The sequence below is a fragment of the Gossypium hirsutum genome, chromosome A06 (genome assembly GCF_007990345.1).
Source record: "Gossypium hirsutum isolate 1008001.06 chromosome A06, Gossypium_hirsutum_v2.1, whole genome shotgun sequence".
NCBI lineage: Eukaryota > Viridiplantae > Streptophyta > Magnoliopsida > Malvales > Malvaceae > Gossypium > Gossypium hirsutum.
Window position 1 is genome coordinate 127,504,209 of NC_053429.1, and position 19,478 is coordinate 127,523,686.

A 19,478-nucleotide genomic window follows, 5' to 3' on the forward strand; every position below is an offset into this window, starting at 1 on the left:
TAATATTTATGGGTTCAGTCTAGACCCGATCTAAAAAAAATCCAAGCTTGGATCGAACTTTCCCCATTAGAAAGTTTTAGTTTTCATTCAATGTTCGATTTGAGATAATAGTTCACTCTCGTAGTAACTAAAGATTCGAGAATAGCGAAAAATATCATTTGATAGAAAATCAAGAATCAACGAGTTTCGCTAATCCAGAAACACATCTACTAAGTTCAAATTTATTGCCATGGACAATACAATAAAGGCAGGTTTTTTGTTTTTTTTTTGAAATTTCCATTTTCATAAATAATTTTTCTGGTAAGAGTTAAATTGGTCATATTATATTTTGCTCCCTTTACTTAAAAATTGGATAAATTAGTCCCTATATGTTAAATCAAAAAGCAAACTAGTCTTTTCTATTAAAAAAATCGTCCTTTCTTATTGTTAAAAATTGGCGTGACTTACGGAATAACTAAACAATTACACATGTACTATATGCTGATGAACATAAACTAATTTTTAATAGTAGAAATAGTTTTGATTTAGCGTACAAAGACTAATTTATCTATTTTTGAATAGAGAGGGCAAAATGCAATATGACTCCTTGAATCCTACCAAGTTTCAGGATGAATGTGAACCAAGAAACTATTCAAGGACTAAGATGAACAAATTACAAAGTTCAGGGACTAAATGTTATTTTATACCTTTTAAAAAATCTGGTCCATATCCGTATTGTTCGGGTTACGCTTTACATCGTCTCCCCCAACATACAGACACAGTTTACTTATTTTTCTTTTTCATAAGATAAGCCTTTTTTTTGGCTTTTCATTTTGCTCCTTGAGCCTTATCCATGGCGGCAACAACAACAGCAATAGCCTTAACCCTTTCTTCCTTTACCCTTAGTTCTACCATTCCTTCCAAAACCTTCTTCTTCCCCAAACCCTCAAAACCAATTTCTCTCCGCCGCACATTCCGCCCTCTTTCCCTCACACCACAAGCTAAATCCTCCGACATCGACACTTCCTTTTTCGACGATGTCAACCCCGAAGAAGACATCGTTTTCGACCCACCAACACCACCAGAAGGTTTCACCCCACCGCAGTCTTTCGACGAGGGTCCAGAAGAAACGGAAGACGAAATAGCCGCAGCTTACGAAGAACTATACGGTCCGGCTTACAGTGGAGTCTCTGTTTTGGGAAACGATGTGTACGTAATGGATTCGAAAGTGAAGAAGTCTAGCGCTTTTGGGAAAGTTAAGAAAGAGAAAGTAAGGGATGGGTTTGAAGAAAGAGTGGTTCAAGTTAGGAGGGTTACTAAAGTGGTTAAAGGTGGGAAACAATTGCATTTTAGAGCTATTGTTGTGGTGGGTGATAAACAAGGTCAAGTTGGTGTTGGGGTTGGGAAAGCTAAGGAGGTTATTGGTGCTGTTCAGAAATCAGCTGTGAATGCGAGAAGAAATATTATTACTATTCCTATGACTAAGTATTTGACTTTCCCACATCGGTAAGGAGTTTATTACATAAAAGAAGTGTTTTTTTGAGTCTGTTTAGATGATGTAATTGAGTAAATTTCATTTCTTGGGGGTATAAGAATGATTCTTGTTGCATGTTTAGTAGAGGGTCTCTTTTATTTTTTAGAAGTTTTTAAATTTGTGTTGGATACATATTTGGATATGGAGGCCGTCATACGAATGATGAACTACTTGTACACGATCCTGATTAATGGGGGTCGGTAGCTATATTATTTGGATTGGGGTGTCAATGTCAGATACGGGTATGGTTCGATTTTTTCCCATTGGAGGTTAAATCCTTATCCATGTGTCGGACATGAGTGTTGGACAAGGGTACTTCGAGAAAAATGAAGAGTCCAACTAAATTTCCTTTCTTGGGGGTATAAGAATGATTCTTGTTGCATGTTTAGTAGAGGGTCTCTTTTATTTTTAACTTTTTTTTTTAATTTGTGTTGGATACATATTTGGATATGGAGGCTGGATATGATGCTCAGACTAACGTTGAACTACTTGTACATGATCCTGATTAATGGGGGTAGGTAGGTTAGCTATATTATTCGGATCGGAGTGTGAATGTTAGATGTGCTTATTTATATAAGACGGGTATGGTCCGATAGTCGGATGATCTTTCAATGTCATATCTTCGTCCATATGTTAGACATCACATGAGTAACAGTTAGAGTAAATTTCCTTTCTTGGGGGTATAAGAATGATTCTTGTTGCATGTTTAGTAGAGGGTCTCTTTTATTTTTAAATTTTTTTAAAAATTGTGTTTGATACATATTTGGATATGGATATGTTCATACTAATGTTGAACTACTTGTATATGGTCCTGATTAATGGGGTAGGTTAATAGCTACATTATTGAATTGGAGTGTGAATGTTAGATATGTGTAAGTATATGAGACGGTTATGGTCCTATTATTTTCTATTTTTCTATGTAGTTGGAGGATCATTGGAAATCATATATTTGTCCATATGTCCCACATGAGCGGTGGACAAGGTACATAGAGAAAGACTTAGTGTCCGAGTAACGTAGTGACTTTCATTTAATGTAGTTTTAACATGTAGAAGTTTTTACTCAGTGATTCCCAGTTTTTGGTTGAGGATTGTGTATCTATTTTTGGAAAGGTGATGAGATGATCTTAGTTTGTTGTATTTAAGAATCTGGGCTTTTCAAAATGTTTTAAGGAGTGTGTTTTTTATTTTAACCCATTGAAAGTGGTCTCTTAAGCTTTTCCTCTACGGTGATTTTCTGTTTGTGATCTGTGGATTATATGCAATTTTAGTCTTTAAGTTCTCTGCTGAACTTGGAAGGGCGTAATCGATACGCATAATGAAGCAAATTTAAAAATTTGTTGAAGCATTTATAGCCTACAATACTTTGCAGTCACTGGAAGTAAAATCTCAGGAGGCTTCATAATCTTGAAATTTAGATAGGATTTCATGTTGGAAAACTGTGTCATCCCTATTACAGATCACTCATTAGGATCATGTAATTATATTTTCATGGTAGCTGGCTCAATTTAGCCTAATATAATGGTGAAAGATGGCATGCCAAAATGCTTTTTATTAATGTCATCGTGAAATGGCTGGCAGATCGGAGGGTGATTATGGGGCAGCAAAGGTGATGCTTAGACCTGCAGCACCTGGTACCGGAGTTATTGCTGGAGGAGCTGTGCGAATTGTTCTTGAAATGGCAGGTGTTGAGAACGCATTGGGCAAGCAACTTGGAAGTAAAAATGCCCTTAACAATGCCAGAGCTACGGTTGTTGCTGTGCAGAAAATGAAGCAGTTCCGAGAAGTTGCTCAAGAACGAGGAATTCCCATGGAAGAGCTATGGAAGTGATGGTTGTGGAAATAACTTCACCGTTACCCTCAATTCTCCTCTGCAATGTAGATACAGTACATGAGGCTTTGGTAATGTAAGTCAACCAACAAGATTTGAGCATCTCTTTAACTGTCAATTATAAAAGTTATGTTACTCTGAGCTTCTATTAGAAATTTTCCATTTTCTTTTCATTTCTTGTCTCTGATGTTTCTAAAAACTGAGTTTCTTGAGAACTTGCCATTGATTACTTAAAAATCAAGTCCCTTTTGTAGGCAATAGACTCTTTAGTTGTTGACTGTTACGTTTAAGGAAATATAGAACTTGACATTATAATGACACACAAGCATAAACACTGCATGAACCAGCCCAACCATAAATAGAGCAGCCATGGTCATTCCCCCTAAAAGCTTCATTATTGTCAAAAGAAATCAGCAATGATCTATCATTTCTCATGTAAAAGAAAAAGGATCCAAGTCCAAACGACTAGCCAGCAAGAAAACAGAAAACAAAAACCAGCATTTTAGTCTATGTATACACTTGACTGTTTATTTTTGGCTGCGGTTGCCATTCATCCAAAAATGCTCCATATGTACACATGGTTCTGATCCAAGCAAATGCATGATTTCTGATGGAGAGGCTTCTTTATTTCCATAGCCTAATCAACTCATCATGGCTTGTAGAGGCAATCATTTCAGTGTCTAAAGAAGATGCCAGTGAAGAAACTGCATCCATGTGTGCTTCAACTTTCCATGTTTTATTGGTGTCTAATGGATTCCATAGTTGAAGTGACTGACAAAATTTGAACAATTAGATCCCAATAGAAAGGAATATCATCACACCATGACTGACTTGCATTCTTGTGTATTTCAGATATCAACAATGGCTTGCATATCTGATTGCAAAATAATGAAGAAATAAAACAGTATCTGATAATAAATATTCTTAAGACACTTTACCTGCTCGGCACCAATGACCCAGTGAAGCCAATACCCTGGATGGAATGTGCAACACTGGAATTTGTTGTCTGTTGCACGCAATTCATGCAAGCAGTTGTGCTGAAACACTGACCACAATCTTGCACTGTCTTCACTGATGGAGGCAATATATATGCCGTTTGGATCCCAACAAATTGACTGAACTTCATTTTCATGTCCCTGAAACAAAATATTAACATTTGTTCATACATGCAATGACACAAATAGACTATGTTAGTTGGAACTCTTGGGTGACTGTTGGGTATGGATATGTGTTTGACATGAATAGACGATATATTATTAGATGCAAATGAGTGCTATAATAGCATCCAAATCAATTCAACCTCGAAACGGGCACAGATCTGGCTGGTCTCAACATCAATTAGGTTGACAACATTGTCTGAACAAGTTGCAAGAAACCTTCCAAAGAGAGGCTGGAATCTGACTTGTTTACTAGCTCCCTGCAATTACCTCACACAAGGAAATATAGGTAAGCAAAATCAGGGATCAGTCCTTTATCGTCTATGAGATACTCTAAGGTTAAAATATGCCTGTAGTCCCTATACTTAATTTTTGAGAAGTACAGGGACTATAGACACATTTTAACCATATTCTAATAGATGCTATCTGACCTGAAAGATATGAATACAAGAACCTCGGTTGATATCCCAGAACCTAATCTCATCAATCCCGTCAGAGGAACAAAGGAGATTCTCCCTTTTGGGATGGAAATCTAATGACAAGACCTGGTTGATATGCTCTTCAAGCCTTACAGGAGGTCTCCCACTCTGCCATAGGAAGACATGTCATCAAAAGGAAAGTAAATGCTGTAGTACACTCATTATGTTACTCGGACTAGGATCTAAGCGTCGGGCCAAGGTGTGTTTAGTTCTTTTTGAATATTTTAGAAAAAATATTAAATAAATATCTGAAGTTACAAGAAGAACATTGTTACTTTAGGATCTTCCCATATTAGGACAGTCTTGTCATAGGAAGATGTTGCAACTATGTGTGAATTTGGTCCAAATCGAACATCAGTAATGGGAAGAGAATGGCCTGTCTTACTTCCAATATTAGAACGATGCCTCATGTGCCAAAAGACGACCTACCAGAAGAAAAAGTGAAATTAGCTTTGAACTTATACAATTAGATGTTGTGTAAGAAAAAAAGAAGCTAATATTACACCTTAATACCACCTTTTCAGGCCCTGCTGTAGCTAGGAACTTCCCATCTGAGGAGAAATGGCTGCAGAACGTTTCCTTCTTTCTTTTAAAGGGGAGGCAACCAACCTCTACTAAGGAGAAGCCTACACCATGGATGACCAATCTATTATTAGGGACTCAAGTGTGAGTATCAAACAAAGATACATGACTATGTTTAGTTTCTTCTGTTAGTTGTTGACAGAATTACCGTTATTTTCTCGTTCACTGGAAAAATAGGAAGTGCTTGGTTTATTACCCTGCAGATGAACATATCATTACAGTTATGATACTTTCCACTGACATTGAATTTCTATCTTCTTCTTCTATGACTGATCACATATTACTGATCTCAGTTTCCATGATGCTCTTTGGTTTGCATCGTTCAGTTCATCACAAATCAGTCACAAATGAGGAAAACAACTATGATGGTTTTCATATGAGAGTGAAAGGAATTCTAACAAATAAAACTGCTAATAAACAGCAGCATGCAATATGTTGCTTCAACTTTTCATTTTCCTCAAGCACTCATGTTTGGACATGAGTATTCAGATATGACCCTCCAAATACCCTTTTGAATACAATGAAAAACCTAAATGTATCCGAAACTTGTCTCTAAAACGAGGGCTTAAACAGCTATAAAATCAAAACAAAGATAATAAAAATTCCACTTACAATCATATGCAATATGTTGACTGGTGGCGGCTCAATTAATTCACTTGGTCCTGAAAAGATAATAAAAAGTCCATGAATGTATGATATACATATACATGAAGTAAACCAAGGCAAACACTGCATGCATCTCATGCATGTCTTCTCAAATAAAGCAGGTACACAGTATTCATCTCCTGTTTCTTTTAACACTGAATGAACTAAAACCAGATAAAAGGCCAAGCTAACCTTCACCATGATGTCCAGTGGTGTTGACTGGTGGTGGCTCAATTGATTCACTTGGTCCTGAAAAGATAGTAAAAGATCCATGAATGTATGATATACATGAAGTAAACCAAGGCCAAAACTGCATGCATCTAATGCATATCTTCTCAAATAAAGCAGATACACATTATTCATCTCCTGTTTTTTTAACACTGAATGAACTAAAACCAGATAAACGGCCAGGCTAACCTTCACCCTGATGTCTAGTGGCAGTTACCGGAAGTTGGAGGTTTTGTTCCCACTGGAAGGTGGTTGGATTTATAGGAAAGTTAGCGCTTTGACCTTCCGACTGCATATTGAAAATGTTAAGCGAAATTACTAACAACCCGGTGTTAATGCAAAGGTGAACTGATAGTTTAGAACATACCATTTCAACGTCCTGATCAAGATTTATCTGTGGTGGCAGAAAGCTGCTTGATGCAAGAAAAGAATGTAAAAGACAAAAACAAGAAAATGAGATACATGAACATGAAAATGAGATGCATGGACATATGTATACCTTGAAAATGGGGGCCTCATTTGATTATCTTCAGCATGTGATTGGAAAGCGGAACCGGAACAGAAATCTGTGAAAGTAGGAAAATATGTCTGTCCAGTCCATTGCTGATTCATCATTGATGTCTTCTTTTTTTTTGTTCGAACATTTTGTGCAGCCTGTAATATTGACAAACAACACATAACTAGACAAGATTGTAATAAAAATCACCGTAAACAATCACCATATGATCTTTAAGTTCCATAAACAATCACCGGATCTGAGGTTTCTGCCTCAGAGTTTGCTTGAAGAATTGGCGGCCCAGGGGTAAGTAGCTTATAAAATGGTTCACACCATTGTTTTAAGAATCCTTGACCTTGAGGGGAGTTATAGTCAAATGCTGAAAAGAAAATGGATCTCTTTTATAATCAACAAATCACAAATCCCAGAACCTTCAACATCAAGAAACTATATGTTGAAACATTTTATTAGGAAAAGTGAAGAGTTCATACGGACTGGATTGTTGGGAACATTGCCTTCTTGTCTAAAAATTGCAGCGGTTTCACGCATATCATTCTTCATGAAGTAATCGTGCAAGTAAAGCTCGAGCCTTTAGTTCCCCACAATCAAACAAACATAAGCTTAATCAGTAAACAAGTTTAAAACTGGAAAGCTTTAAAATCGCATGGCTATGGCGATGTCAAGAACACTCTATGGGCGAAAAAAAAAATTAGAAAACTCACAGTTTTTCATGGTTTGGATCGTCCCCCTCAGCCATGATTGCCTTCAAAAGGAAAGAAAACAAAACTCTTCACTTTCACTGTAAAAACAAGAAAAAGAAAAGAACATCAAAGCATTAAGCGGACGACGTTGGTAATAAGACTTATGGAGAAAGAAGAGAGTAACCCACATGCAGATTAAGCCTCAAGGATCAGTTGAAATCAAAATGAACGAACAAAGAAAAGGGGAAGTTGGGTCTTCAAAACTAACAAGAAGAACAAAGAAGAGTCCAGGGGGATGCAAACATATATATACCCAGAGGTGGCTAGGCAGCAAGTGACAATACCATGCATAAGAAAACCAAAATATAGTGAAATGTAGTGAAGCAAATCTTGCTTCAAGCCAGATGACTTAGCAAGTTATGTTTGTACATTCAAGAATCAAGAATGATTATCTATCTGACTGTTACAAGTATTTAAACATGCAGTAAACAGAATAACAAACTCAACTAACTGTAATTATAGATCTCTCATTAGGATCATATATATATTTCCATAGTAGCTAGCCCAATTTAGCCTAATATAATGGTGAAAGATGGCACGCCAATATGCTTCTTGTTGATGTCATTTGGGAAACGGTTGGCAGATCAGAGGGTGATTATGGGGCAGGAAAGGTGATGCTTAGATCTACTGCACCTGGTACTGGAGTGATTCCAGGAGGAGCTGTGCGACAATGACGGGTGTCGAGAACGCATTGCGGAACCAACTTTTAAGTTAAAAGGCCAACAATGCCTTGTAGCGCAGAAAATGCCTAGAACGTGAGATTCCCATGGAACAGCTTTTGTAATGCAGATACAGTACATGAGGCTTTTGTAATGTAAGTCAACCTCTTTGCCATCTTAAAAGTTTGTTTCCCATTAATGTTACTTTGAGCTTCTATTAGAATTTTTCCTTTTCCTTTTCATATATTTACAGGTGCATGTCCAAACTCAAGTACTTGAAAACTTGCCATATATTCTGATGTTGGCTGACAGTCTTTACAATCAAGTCCGTTTTCCAGGCATTAAAACTTTTGGTTGTTGACAGTAAAACTTGACATTATAGAGATATACAAGCATCAACACTGCATGAACCAACCATGAATAGAGCAGCCATAATCCTGTTGGTGTCGGGATAAAAATGAACTTAAAAGAAATTAACAATTGCTTCAATGCGTGTATCAATTCTACTTTCTTTAAGAGACTATTCTCTCCCACCTATATTATTTTGTGCAAAAGAGTTACTACAAATGAACCTCGAGAATACAATAAAGTCCAATGATTGTCTACGTTTTGCACTAAGGAAAACAGTCCACTGAGCACTCCGCTCTCATGTCTCTTCATAGAAACATAACTATCTAAATGGATAGTCACACCTTTTAACAAATTATTCAATAGATGTATCCATGAATAATCATGATTCATTGTTAACAATAAAGTGATATAATTTTTTAATTTAAAAGGCATAATTCATCATTATGAGATTTGATCACTTTTGGTTAATAATAAAGTGATACAACTTTTCACTTGCAACGATTGAAAGACTATATATATTTTGAAACTGTTCCAACAAATTCTTCCCCCTAAAAGCTTCATTATTTCCAATAGAAATCAGCAATGATCTTTCATTTCCCAAGTAAAAGAAAAAGGATCCAAGTCCAAAAGACTAGCCAACTAGAAAACAGAACAAAAACCAGCATTTTATGCTGCAGCGTGTATAAAATCTTCTCAAATAAAGCAGATACAGATTATTCATCTCCTGTTTGGAACACTGAATGAACTAAAACCAGATAAATGGCCAAGCTAACCATCAGCATGAGGTCCAGTTATCGGAAGTTTGAGGTTTTGTTCCCCATGGAGGGTGGTTTCATTTATAGGAATGGTTCTCCCATGCCTCGACTTTGTTCCTGCATTTCAGAAGGTCTGGTTATCAGAAGTTCGCAGTTATGTGCCTCATGGAGGGTGGACGGATTTGTAGGAATGGTTCTGAGTTTAAGAACAATTCAGTGTTATTGCAAACACGAATAGATAGTTTAGAACATATCCTAACAAGTTCTTGATGCCGAGCATAATTTTGTCTGTGGTTGCAGAAGGCTGATTGATACATGAAAAAATGTTAAACAAAATCAAGAAATCGAAAAACTCTCCAAAAATTGTTGAAGCAAATTAGATACCAGAATGGATAATCATATACACTTCACTAATAATCTAAAATTATACTCTTCACCAATATGCTAAACTTGGCACTGAATCATGTAATATGTACCAAACTATAAATTGTTTGTGAATGATACAAGCCTTGTAATTAGTTCAATAAAAACATATTTATACCTTGAACTAGATGCAGCAGAATATGGGGGGCACACTTGATTAGTTTCAGCAAGTGATTTGAAAGCGGAACCAGAATGAAAATCTGCGGAAGTAGGAAGATATCTATGTCCAGTACCAGCATTTTATGCAGTCTGTGATATTAACTAAAAACACATCACTAGACAAGATTGCAATAAAATGAACATGTATAGCACAATATGATCTTAAGCTCCATAAACAATCACCTTAGCAGAGGTTTCTGCCTCAGATAAGTCTTGAAGATTTGGTAGCCTAGAGGTAAGTTGGTTATAAAATACTGTCCACCATTGTTGTAAGAATCCTTTGGCTTGGGGGGAGTTATAGTCAAATGCTGAAAAAAAATGGATCTCTTTTACAATCAACAAATTACAGGCCTTGCAAAACGAAGAAACAAAAGATTCATGTAGAAGAATAAGCCAATTTTGTTTATGAATCGTTGTTCAAAAGAGAGTTTAACCAACTTACAACCTTCAACATCATGAAACGATATGTTGAAAAGTGCACAACCATTTCATTATGAAACAGGCTTTTAATAAAAATGAAAATATTTTGAAAAGTGAAGAGTTCATACAACTAGCTTCTTCTCTGAAAATTGCAGCGGTTTCACGCATACCATTCTTCATAAAGTAATCATGTAAATAAACGTTGAGCCTTTAGTCCCCCATAATCAAACAAATACGATTCAATCAGTTAATAATATAAAACTGAATAGCTTTAAAAACCAATGATTATGGTTGTTCATATTCCTGGTTGTTCCCCAAATCCATGATTGCCTTCAAAAAGAAAAGAAAGCAAAGTCTTTACTTTCACTGTAAAAACAAGAAAAAGTAAAGAACATCAAAGCATTAAGTGGAATACATTGGTAATAGACTTATGGAGAAAGAAGAGAGTATCCACATGCAGATTAAGCCTCAAGGAGCAGTTGAAATCAAAACGAAACAGCAAAGATAAGGGGAAGTTGGGATTGGAAGTAAACAAGAGGAATAAAGAAAAGTCTGGGGGGATGCATCTATATATATACACCCAGAGGTGGCTAGGCAGCAAGTGACAGTGCCATGCAAAAGTTAACCAAAATTTAATGAAATGAGATATAATAGCAAGTTATGCTGAAATGGTTGGCAGATCAGAGGGTGATTATGGGGCAGTAAGGTTACGCTTAGAACCTGCTGCACCTGGTACTGGAGTGATTGCAGGAGGAGCAGTGCAATATTTTGATGTGGATGCTTTTATCGGAAAACAATATCAGAGAAAGAATAGGAAGGGAGACGGCTGCCAATATGAAATAAAGAGGTAAGCAATTTATAACTTTATTTGGAGGGGTTTTAGTCAAGGACGAATCTGCCTCTTGAATAACCATAGGTCAAAACATCTTCCTGTGCATAACACAATGATAGGTGTTGGCAACACTTTGTGGCACCAACTTTTAAGTAAAACTGCCAACAACGCCAGAGCTACAGTTGTTGTGCAGAAAATGAAGAAGTTTTGAGAGGTTGCTCAAGAACCAGGGATTCCCCTGGAAGAGCTGTGAAAGTGATGTTCATGGATGCAACGTCACCATTACCTTCATTCTCCTCTCCAATGTATTTATACAGTACAAAAGGTTTTATAATGTAAGTCAACTTCTATGCCTTCTTAAAAGATTGTTTCCCATTAATGTTACTTTGAGCTTCTATTAGAATTTTTCCTTTTCATATATTGGCTGACAGTCTTTACAGTCAAGTACTTGAGAACTTGAGGACTTGCCATTTATCCTGATATTGGCTGACAGTCTTTACAATCAAGTCCCTTTTGCAGGCAATAGACTCTTGGTTGTTGACAGTAAAACTAGATATTATAAAGATATACAAACATCAACACTGCACAAACCAACCATAAATAAACAGCCGTAATCCTTCCTCCTAAAAGCTTCATTATTGTCAATAGAAATCAGCAATGATCTTTCATTTCCCATATAAAAGAAAAAGGATCCAAGTCCAAAACATTAGCTAACAAGAAAAGAGAACAGAAAGAAGCATTTTATGCTTCAGTGAGTATAAAATCTTCTTCTGGATGTAAACTTCCGTCCGTAAGTTGTTTAGTCTATGCATACACTTGTCTTGACTGTTTGTTTTTGTCTGCAGTTGCCGTTAACTTCATCCAAAAATACTTCATATGTAAACATGGCTCTGGGCCAAGCAAATGCATGATTTCTCATGGAGAGGCCCATAGTTTAACTGACTTGTCATAGCTTGTAGAGGCAACCATTTCAGGCTCTATAGAAGTTGCGAGTGAAGAAACGAGTTCCTTGTGTGCATCAATTGTCAATGTTTTATTGCTCTCAAATGGATTCCATAATTCAAATGACTGAAAGGAATATCACACCATTACTCACTTGCATTCTTGTGCATCATCAACAATGGCTTGCATATGTGATTGCAAGATTACAAGAAATAAAACTGAATTTGATAATAAATATTCTGAGAGACATTACCCGGTAGCCACCAATGATCCAGAATTTCCAGTTCCATGGATGGAATGTGCAACACTGGAAAATATTTCCTGTTGAACTCAATTCATGCAAGCTTTTCCGTTCAGACACTGACCATAATCGTGCACTGTCTTCACTGATGGAGATAATATGCTTGCCATCTGGATCCCAGCAAATTGACTGAACTTCTTTGTCATGTTCCCGTAACAAAATAGAACATTTCTTCATACATTCTAGGAGGCAAATATATCAAGTTACTTGGAACTTTCGGGTTACTTCAGAGTATGGATGCAAAGCTTGTAGATCTGAACACAAAATACTAGCTTAGATGCATGAAAAAGCTATAATAGCATCCAAATATATTCGACCTTGAAAACGGCATAGAGCTTGTAGGTCTGCACATCAAATACGTTGACAACATTTCCTGAAGACGTTGCAAGCAACTTTCCATTGCGAGGCTCGAATCTGACTTGTTTAGTAGCTCCCTGAAATCACCTCACAAGGCAATATAGGTAAGCAAAATCAGGGTTAAGTCCTTTAATATCACTGAGATATTCTAATAGATGCCATCTGACCTTAAAGATATGAGTCCAAGAACCTTGGTTGATATCCCAGAATCTAATCTCATTATTTCTATCAGAGGAACAAAGGAGATTCATCCTTCTAGGATGGAAATCTAATGACAAGACATGGTCGCCATGACCCTGAAGCTTTAAAGGAGATTTCCCAGCCTTCCATGTCAAAGAAATGAAGACATATCATCAAAAGGGAAGCAAATGTTATACATTCGGCCTATGATTTGAATGCCAGATATTATATGCGTTGAAAATACTAAAAATATATCTGAAGTTCAAGAGGAACATTGTTACTTCAGCAGAATCCCATATTTGGACAGTCTTGTCATAGGAAGAACCATGGTTGAATTTGGTTTAAATCGAACATCGCTGATGGGCAGAGAATGGCTTTCACCAGTTACAAATTTATTATGATCTTCGGTATTCCAAAACAAAACCTGCAAGAAGAAAACTGAAATTAGCTTTAAACTTGTACAATATTTAAAGTCTTGTGAAGAAAAAAATACCACCTTCTCTTCACGCCCTGCTATAGCTAGAAGCTTCCCATCTGAGGAGAAATCACAGCACAAGACTTCTTCGGTACTACAGTTGAGGCTACGACCCTCTCCAAAGAAGAAGGCTACACCAGTAATGACAAAATGATTATTAGGGAATCAAGTGCGAGTGTCAAATAACGATACATGTACACACAACCCCAAGAATTTAAGGGTCCTTAGAGGATCTTATCCATGTACCATACACACAAATTAAAGTATAGCTGCAAAGCTTTTTTGTGCTAGTCTTGACAGAATTACCTTTATTTTCACTTTCACCAGAAAGGCCGGGAGATGAATTTCTGACAGGGGTGCTTGTATTACCAACAGAATCCTGCAGATGAACATTTCATTTAGTAGCCAACATTTATGATGCAAATCTGTATGACACTTTCCACTGACATGGAATTTGCTATCTTTGGTAAAGAAACCTAATGACTGATCACATATTACCTGCTGTTGCTGTAGCATATCATCTGTGTTTTGATTTTCTTCGGTTTGCATCATGTGGTCACTCATCTGATTTAACAAATCAGTCTTTAATGGGGAAAAGAACTATGATGGTTTTCACAAATTAATAAGTATATAGCACTACATGATCTTAAATTCCACAAACAATCACCTGAGCATAGGTTTCTCCCTCAGAGTACTCTTTAAGAATTATGTCAGAACATGTTGACCACCATTCTTTTAAGATACCTTGGGGATGGTCAATCTCTGGAAAAAAAAAATGATGTCTTTTATAATCTACAAATTACAAGATTTATAGAAAATGTGAACATTTTAAATAATCTCAAGAAAAAAAAAATTGGAACTCCTAATTCTTTCTTGCGTTAGAAGAAACAAAACGTTGATGAGTGAAGACATGGTTGAAAAAAGGTACATGCCAGAAATTTCAACACCAAGAAACTTTATATTGACAGTGAACAATCAATTCAATAGGAAACAGGCTTTAATAAAAATGAATATATGGTGAAAAAGTGAAGAGTTCATACGGACTGAATTGTCGGGAACACTGGCTTCTCGTCTGAGAGATGCAGCAGTTTCATGCATATTGTTCTTAATGAAGTAATCGTGCATGTAAAGGTGGAGCCTTTAGTAAGAACAACCAAACAAACATAAATTCAATTAGTAAATTAGTATAAAACTAAAAAGCTTTAAAAACCAATGATTATGGCAATGTCAAGAACACCCTATGGGCGAAAAAAAGAATCAGAAAACTCAACAGTATTTCATCATTGTCCTGACCGTCCTCCGAAGCCATGATTACCTTGTAAAAGAGAAGAGAACAGAAGATTTCACTTACACTGTAAAAACAAGAAAAAGAAAAGAACATCACAGCATCAAGTGGACTACATTGGTAATACACTTATGGAGAAAGAAAAGAGTACCCACATGCAGATTAAGCCTAAAGGAGCAGTTGAATCGAAACGAAAGAACAAAGAAAAGGGGAAGTTGGGTCTTGAAAGCTAACAAGAGGAACAAAGAAAAGTTTGGGGGGATGCATATATATATATACTCACATATTATCTATATGACTGTTAAAAGTATTTAAGCATGCAGTAAACAGAATAACTGACTCAACTAACTGTAATTACAGATCAATAATTAGGATCATATATATATATTGACATAGTAGCTATCTCAATTTAGCATAATATCATGATGAAAGATGGCATGCCAATATGCTCTTTGTTGGTGTCATTGGGAAATGGTTGGAATATCGAGGGGTGATTATGGAGCAGTAAAGGTTATGCTTAGACCTACTGCACCTGGTACTGGAGCGATTGCAGGAGGAGCTCTGCGATAATAATGGGAGTTGAGACCGCATTGCGGAAATGCCAACAATGCCAGAGCAACAGTTTTGCAGAAAATGAAGCAGTTTCCAGATGTAGCTCGAGAACGAAGGGTTCCCATGGAAGAGCTGTGGAAATGACGATCATGGAAGCAACTCCAGCATTTCCCTCATTCTCCTCTGAAATGCAGATATAGTGCATGTCAGCATGAGGCTTCTGTAATGTCAGTCAACCTCTTTGCCTTCTTAAAAAAAGTTTGTTTCCCATTAATGTTACTTTGAGCTTCTATTAGAAATTTTCCTTTACCTTTTCATATATTTTCAGTTTCTAAACAAGCTGCCATTAAAGAAATTAATTCCTTGTGTGCTTCAACTTTTCCATGTTTTGTTGGTCTCAAATGGATTCCATGGTTCAAGGTGACTGACAAAATTTGAACATTTAGATCTCAATAGAAAGGAATACCACACCACTACTCACTTGCATTCTTGTGTATCATCAAAAATGGATTGCAGATGAGATTGCAAAACAAGAAGAAATAAAACAGCATCTGATAATAAATATTGGAAGACACTTTTACCTGGTAGCCACCAATGAACCAGAATAGCCAGTACCCTGGCTGGACTGTACAACACTGGAAATTGTTACCTGTTGAATGTTGTTTCATCCATATTATTCTTCATGAAGTAATCATGCAAGTAAAGGTGGAGCCTTTAGTTTCCCACAATCAAACAAACATAGAGTCAATCAGTAAATAAGTAAATTGGTACAATGACAACTATAAAACAAACAAAAAAAAAGCTGAAAAGCTTAAAATCTCATGGTTATGGCAATACCAAGAACACCCTATGGGGACAAAAAAAAAACTGAAAAGCTGATATATAATAGTTGAAAATAGCTGATTGAATTTCCTTGTCTTGATTGTGTGATTGACTATAAAATAAATATACATCTAACGCGATTGCATTTTACCTCTTTACTAAAAAAATAATTAAAGTAGTTTTTATAGGTTCGATCAAAGAGTAAAATGATCATTTTGTTAAAACTTTCATCTATTTTTATTGTTAAAAAATAAAAATGGGTTCTTAAACGTCAGCTTGAGGTGCATATGGCATGCCACATATATCTGTTTAATCATTCCATTAACTACACTAATTTTTAATAGTAAAATTGGATGAGATTTTCAATTGGAAGGACGAGTTTGCTTTTTAATCTAATGTACGACGACTCGTTTATCCATTTTTTGAATAAAAGAGACAAAATGCAATCTGACTTTTAGTATAAAGGCTTCCATGATACTTTTACCGAACCTATTAATAATAATATATAAATAGAAAGATAAATTTATAAGCTTTAGTTCCAAAGCTTAAATATTAACTTAGTTAAGAAATTACTTAAAAATATTCTTTTAATAAAGAATTTAATATTAATATAATGGTATTTTCATCTTTTATTATTTTTATATGAACTCAAAGCTTGAATACTAACTCAATTAAGAAATTACTTAAAAGTATTCTTTTAATAAAGAATATAATATTAATATAATGGTATTTTCGTCTTTACAAGTCTAAACTAAAAACATAGCAGAGGACAATACAAAAGTTGTTTATCTAGTTGAAGGTAAAACCTGGTTGTTTAGCATTACTTATGCCTTCAAGTGGTGTTTTTCAATCTTTAAAAGCAATGCTAAACAAGGCTTAAATTTAATTATATCGATTAACTCAATTTTATCCAAATTCGATTCATCCCTAATGTCCTGATCAATTTCTGATTAAAAAAAGAGAAAAATTTAGAAAATATGGAAATTTTTTTATTTTGAAAAACACTTGGTTTTATTAAAAACCAGTCACTACTAATTTTTTTGGCTAGGTGCCTTAAAATCTAGAAATATGTGGGTTTGAGAGTCGTTATGCATGAGAAAAAATTTAGCACCCTCACGGTGCCCAAATGACACCTTATTAAATGTGCATTGTTTTAATTTTCGAAAGTATGAATTCAATTTTGATACTTAAATGTGATATCATGAAATAAAAATTTTTGTATTTATATATTTTTAGAGTAAATCCCATTTTATTTAAAAACAAAAATATCTCCGAATATTCGCCGAGTTTAATTTGAAAGATAAAGAAAATTTGACATTAATAATTTTTTTGTCAATTTGACATTTATTCTTTTTTTAGTTAAATTTGTCTCTTAAACTTTTAAAAAGAGTCAAATTTAATCATTGCCGAGTTAGTCCCTATTGATTTCAACAACGAGCATCTAAAGATAATTAATCACAAGGTTGATGCTTTTCGTCAATTATACATATGTTTTTATTAGCATAATAACAAATTTAACCCTCAAAATTTATACATTCTGTCAATTTAGTCTTGATTTAACAAATTTAGCCCACAACATTCTCACATTCTATCAAACTAATCTTGATTTAATAATTTTATCCCGTAACATTTATATAGAATATATAAACATCGAGAGTTAAATTTATTATCATAACAATCAAAATTATGTAAAATTAATGAAATATATTAGCATCAAATACATCGACCCATTAAAGCCAAGCATAAAACAAAGACCTTCGGCAAACACCACATTTTTAAAATTGATAGCTCTATTTTTTAGAGGGATTAAAAAGGTGTTTTTTTTAACAATCTCATTAAAAGTTCTGATTGTTATCTATTCTTTTTAACACAATAGCTAGAACTATCCATAGTCTCTCCCCAACCCATAAATAAGATAATAATACACTTCAACGCGCACTAAAACCTATGTCCTACTGCATTGGCAACCATACCTATACCAATCAAGTTAAGACTCAATCGACTCAAAAGGATATTTTAACCCATAAACTATATACATTTATTTGATAAAACTAAAACGAAGGGGAGAAAATTACAAAGAGAAAAACAAGGGCAACCAAAAGAAAAATCAAACTAAAGAAAATTATAAACCACAAATCAACCCCTCTAAATCTCTCACCATCTTTGCCTTTAGTTTTCCCTTTTATGAGGAAAGGCAAAGCTTAAGCTTTTTTCTCTCACATAACTTCAACTTTGTTTTCTTCTTCTTTTTACAATTTCATTTTCATCTTCACACATTTTTCTTTAACTTTTTAGCATTGATTTTTAAAACTCATTCTTTTAATTCTTTGTTTTTGTTTATTTTTTTTTTAAATTTCCCTAAATGGGCTCCAAGGTTTGGCTTATGTTCATGCCATTGGCCTTGGCAATGATGACCGGTTGCTCCACCGCTACCATATTCAACAAGGGCCATCGCTATTTCAGAACCAGTAACAGAGGCTTGTTGGTCGAAAAAATCGACGAGATCGAACCCGAGATGATGATGGATTCCGAGACCGACGACCAGTTGGTTAGCTTAGGGATAAGATACGTTAGCTATGCATCACTTCAAGCTACTACAGTCCCATGCAATAAACGTGGTATATCCTATTACAATTGTGCACAAGGGATTAAGTACAAAAAGAGATGAAACAAAACCCTAATATGAAATATCTATATTTATAAGAAGAGGTATTCACTTATATAGGTATGAAATTAATAGTTTTATACCTTTTTTTTTGTATGATTAGTACTTTTACGACCTAAACTGTTGAATTTATTGATTTAATCGTATTTGTCATGTACTTAAAATTTCAAACTAATTTAATATTTCTATCATATCGAATTGAAACACTATATAGATTAATCTTTATTGAACTGTTAATTTTTTTGTATAAAACAAGTAGTTAAGATTCTTTTTAATTTACGTTAAATTTGACATGCATGATCTACTTATATAAGGGAGGTATCTACTTACACCCATGTAAAACTAAAATAATTTTATATCCTTTCGTGTTTTTCACTAAAACAACCCGTATTTTACACTTTTATAACATATTCATCCATGCAGATAGTTTAATTCATTCACAATAGACAACTTCTTTTTATTTTACAACACATCTGTTCAAGTAATTTAATATTCACCTTTCAAAACGGGATTGTCTGGTCGTATATCAGTCACTAAATCATTTATATCTTAATCTACAAAATTTTAAATTAATATCTGATTGTTCTTTTTAAAACTAGGCTCAATGAACT

At 35.0% G+C, this 19,478-nt stretch overlaps 3 protein-coding genes across 6 annotated transcripts; 1 reads left to right on the top strand and 2 right to left on the bottom strand.

The window, feature by feature from the left end:
• The first annotated feature begins 721 nt into the window (after positions 1 to 721).
• Positions 722 to 3,514, top strand: LOC121230893 (30S ribosomal protein S5, chloroplastic). The gene is made up of 2 exons (XM_041116428.1): positions 722 to 1,485; positions 3,092 to 3,514. Exons 1-2 carry the CDS (start codon positions 833 to 835, stop codon positions 3,339 to 3,341), a joined length of 903 nt encoding a protein of 300 aa, XP_040972362.1. The 5' UTR covers positions 722 to 832; the 3' UTR covers positions 3,342 to 3,514.
• Positions 3,515 to 3,738: 224 nt separating this feature from the next.
• Positions 3,739 to 8,042, bottom strand: LOC107960212 (transcriptional corepressor LEUNIG). Of its 2 annotated transcripts, none has more exons than XM_041116427.1 (16): positions 7,818 to 8,042; positions 7,651 to 7,691; positions 7,420 to 7,517; positions 7,183 to 7,307; positions 6,932 to 7,086; positions 6,800 to 6,842; positions 6,622 to 6,721; positions 6,397 to 6,453; positions 6,172 to 6,221; positions 5,708 to 5,756; positions 5,494 to 5,603; positions 5,253 to 5,402; positions 4,930 to 5,085; positions 4,642 to 4,758; positions 4,280 to 4,477; positions 3,739 to 4,112 (listed from the first exon to the last, which is right to left on the bottom strand). In XM_041116427.1, exons 2-16 carry the CDS (start codon positions 7,683 to 7,685, stop codon positions 3,966 to 3,968), a joined length of 1,590 nt encoding a protein of 529 aa, XP_040972361.1. In that variant the 5' UTR covers positions 7,686 to 7,691; positions 7,818 to 8,042; the 3' UTR covers positions 3,739 to 3,965. The 2 variants fall into 2 exon arrangements, with proteins under 2 accessions (XP_040972361.1, XP_016751996.2); XM_016896507.2 differs by having other exon boundaries at positions 7,651 to 7,727.
• Positions 8,043 to 11,905: 3,863 nt separating this feature from the next.
• LOC121230894 (transcriptional corepressor LEUNIG_HOMOLOG) lies at positions 11,906 to 15,097 on the bottom strand. Of its 3 annotated transcripts, none has more exons than XM_041116431.1 (12): positions 14,984 to 15,097; positions 14,815 to 14,858; positions 14,584 to 14,681; positions 14,211 to 14,305; positions 14,042 to 14,107; positions 13,850 to 13,922; positions 13,565 to 13,674; positions 13,350 to 13,492; positions 13,056 to 13,211; positions 12,849 to 12,965; positions 12,484 to 12,713; positions 11,906 to 12,356 (listed from the first exon to the last, which is right to left on the bottom strand). In XM_041116431.1, the coding sequence occupies exons 2-9, from the start codon at positions 14,850 to 14,852 to the stop codon at positions 13,193 to 13,195; spliced, it is 642 nt and encodes a 213-aa protein (XP_040972365.1). In that variant the 5' UTR covers positions 14,853 to 14,858; positions 14,984 to 15,097; the 3' UTR covers positions 11,906 to 12,356; positions 12,484 to 12,713; positions 12,849 to 12,965; positions 13,056 to 13,192. The 3 variants fall into 3 exon arrangements, with proteins under 3 accessions (XP_040972365.1, XP_040972364.1, XP_040972363.1); XM_041116430.1 differs by having other exon boundaries at positions 12,484 to 12,785; XM_041116429.1 differs by having other exon boundaries at positions 12,484 to 12,965.
• Positions 15,098 to 19,478: the final 4,381 nt, after the last annotated feature.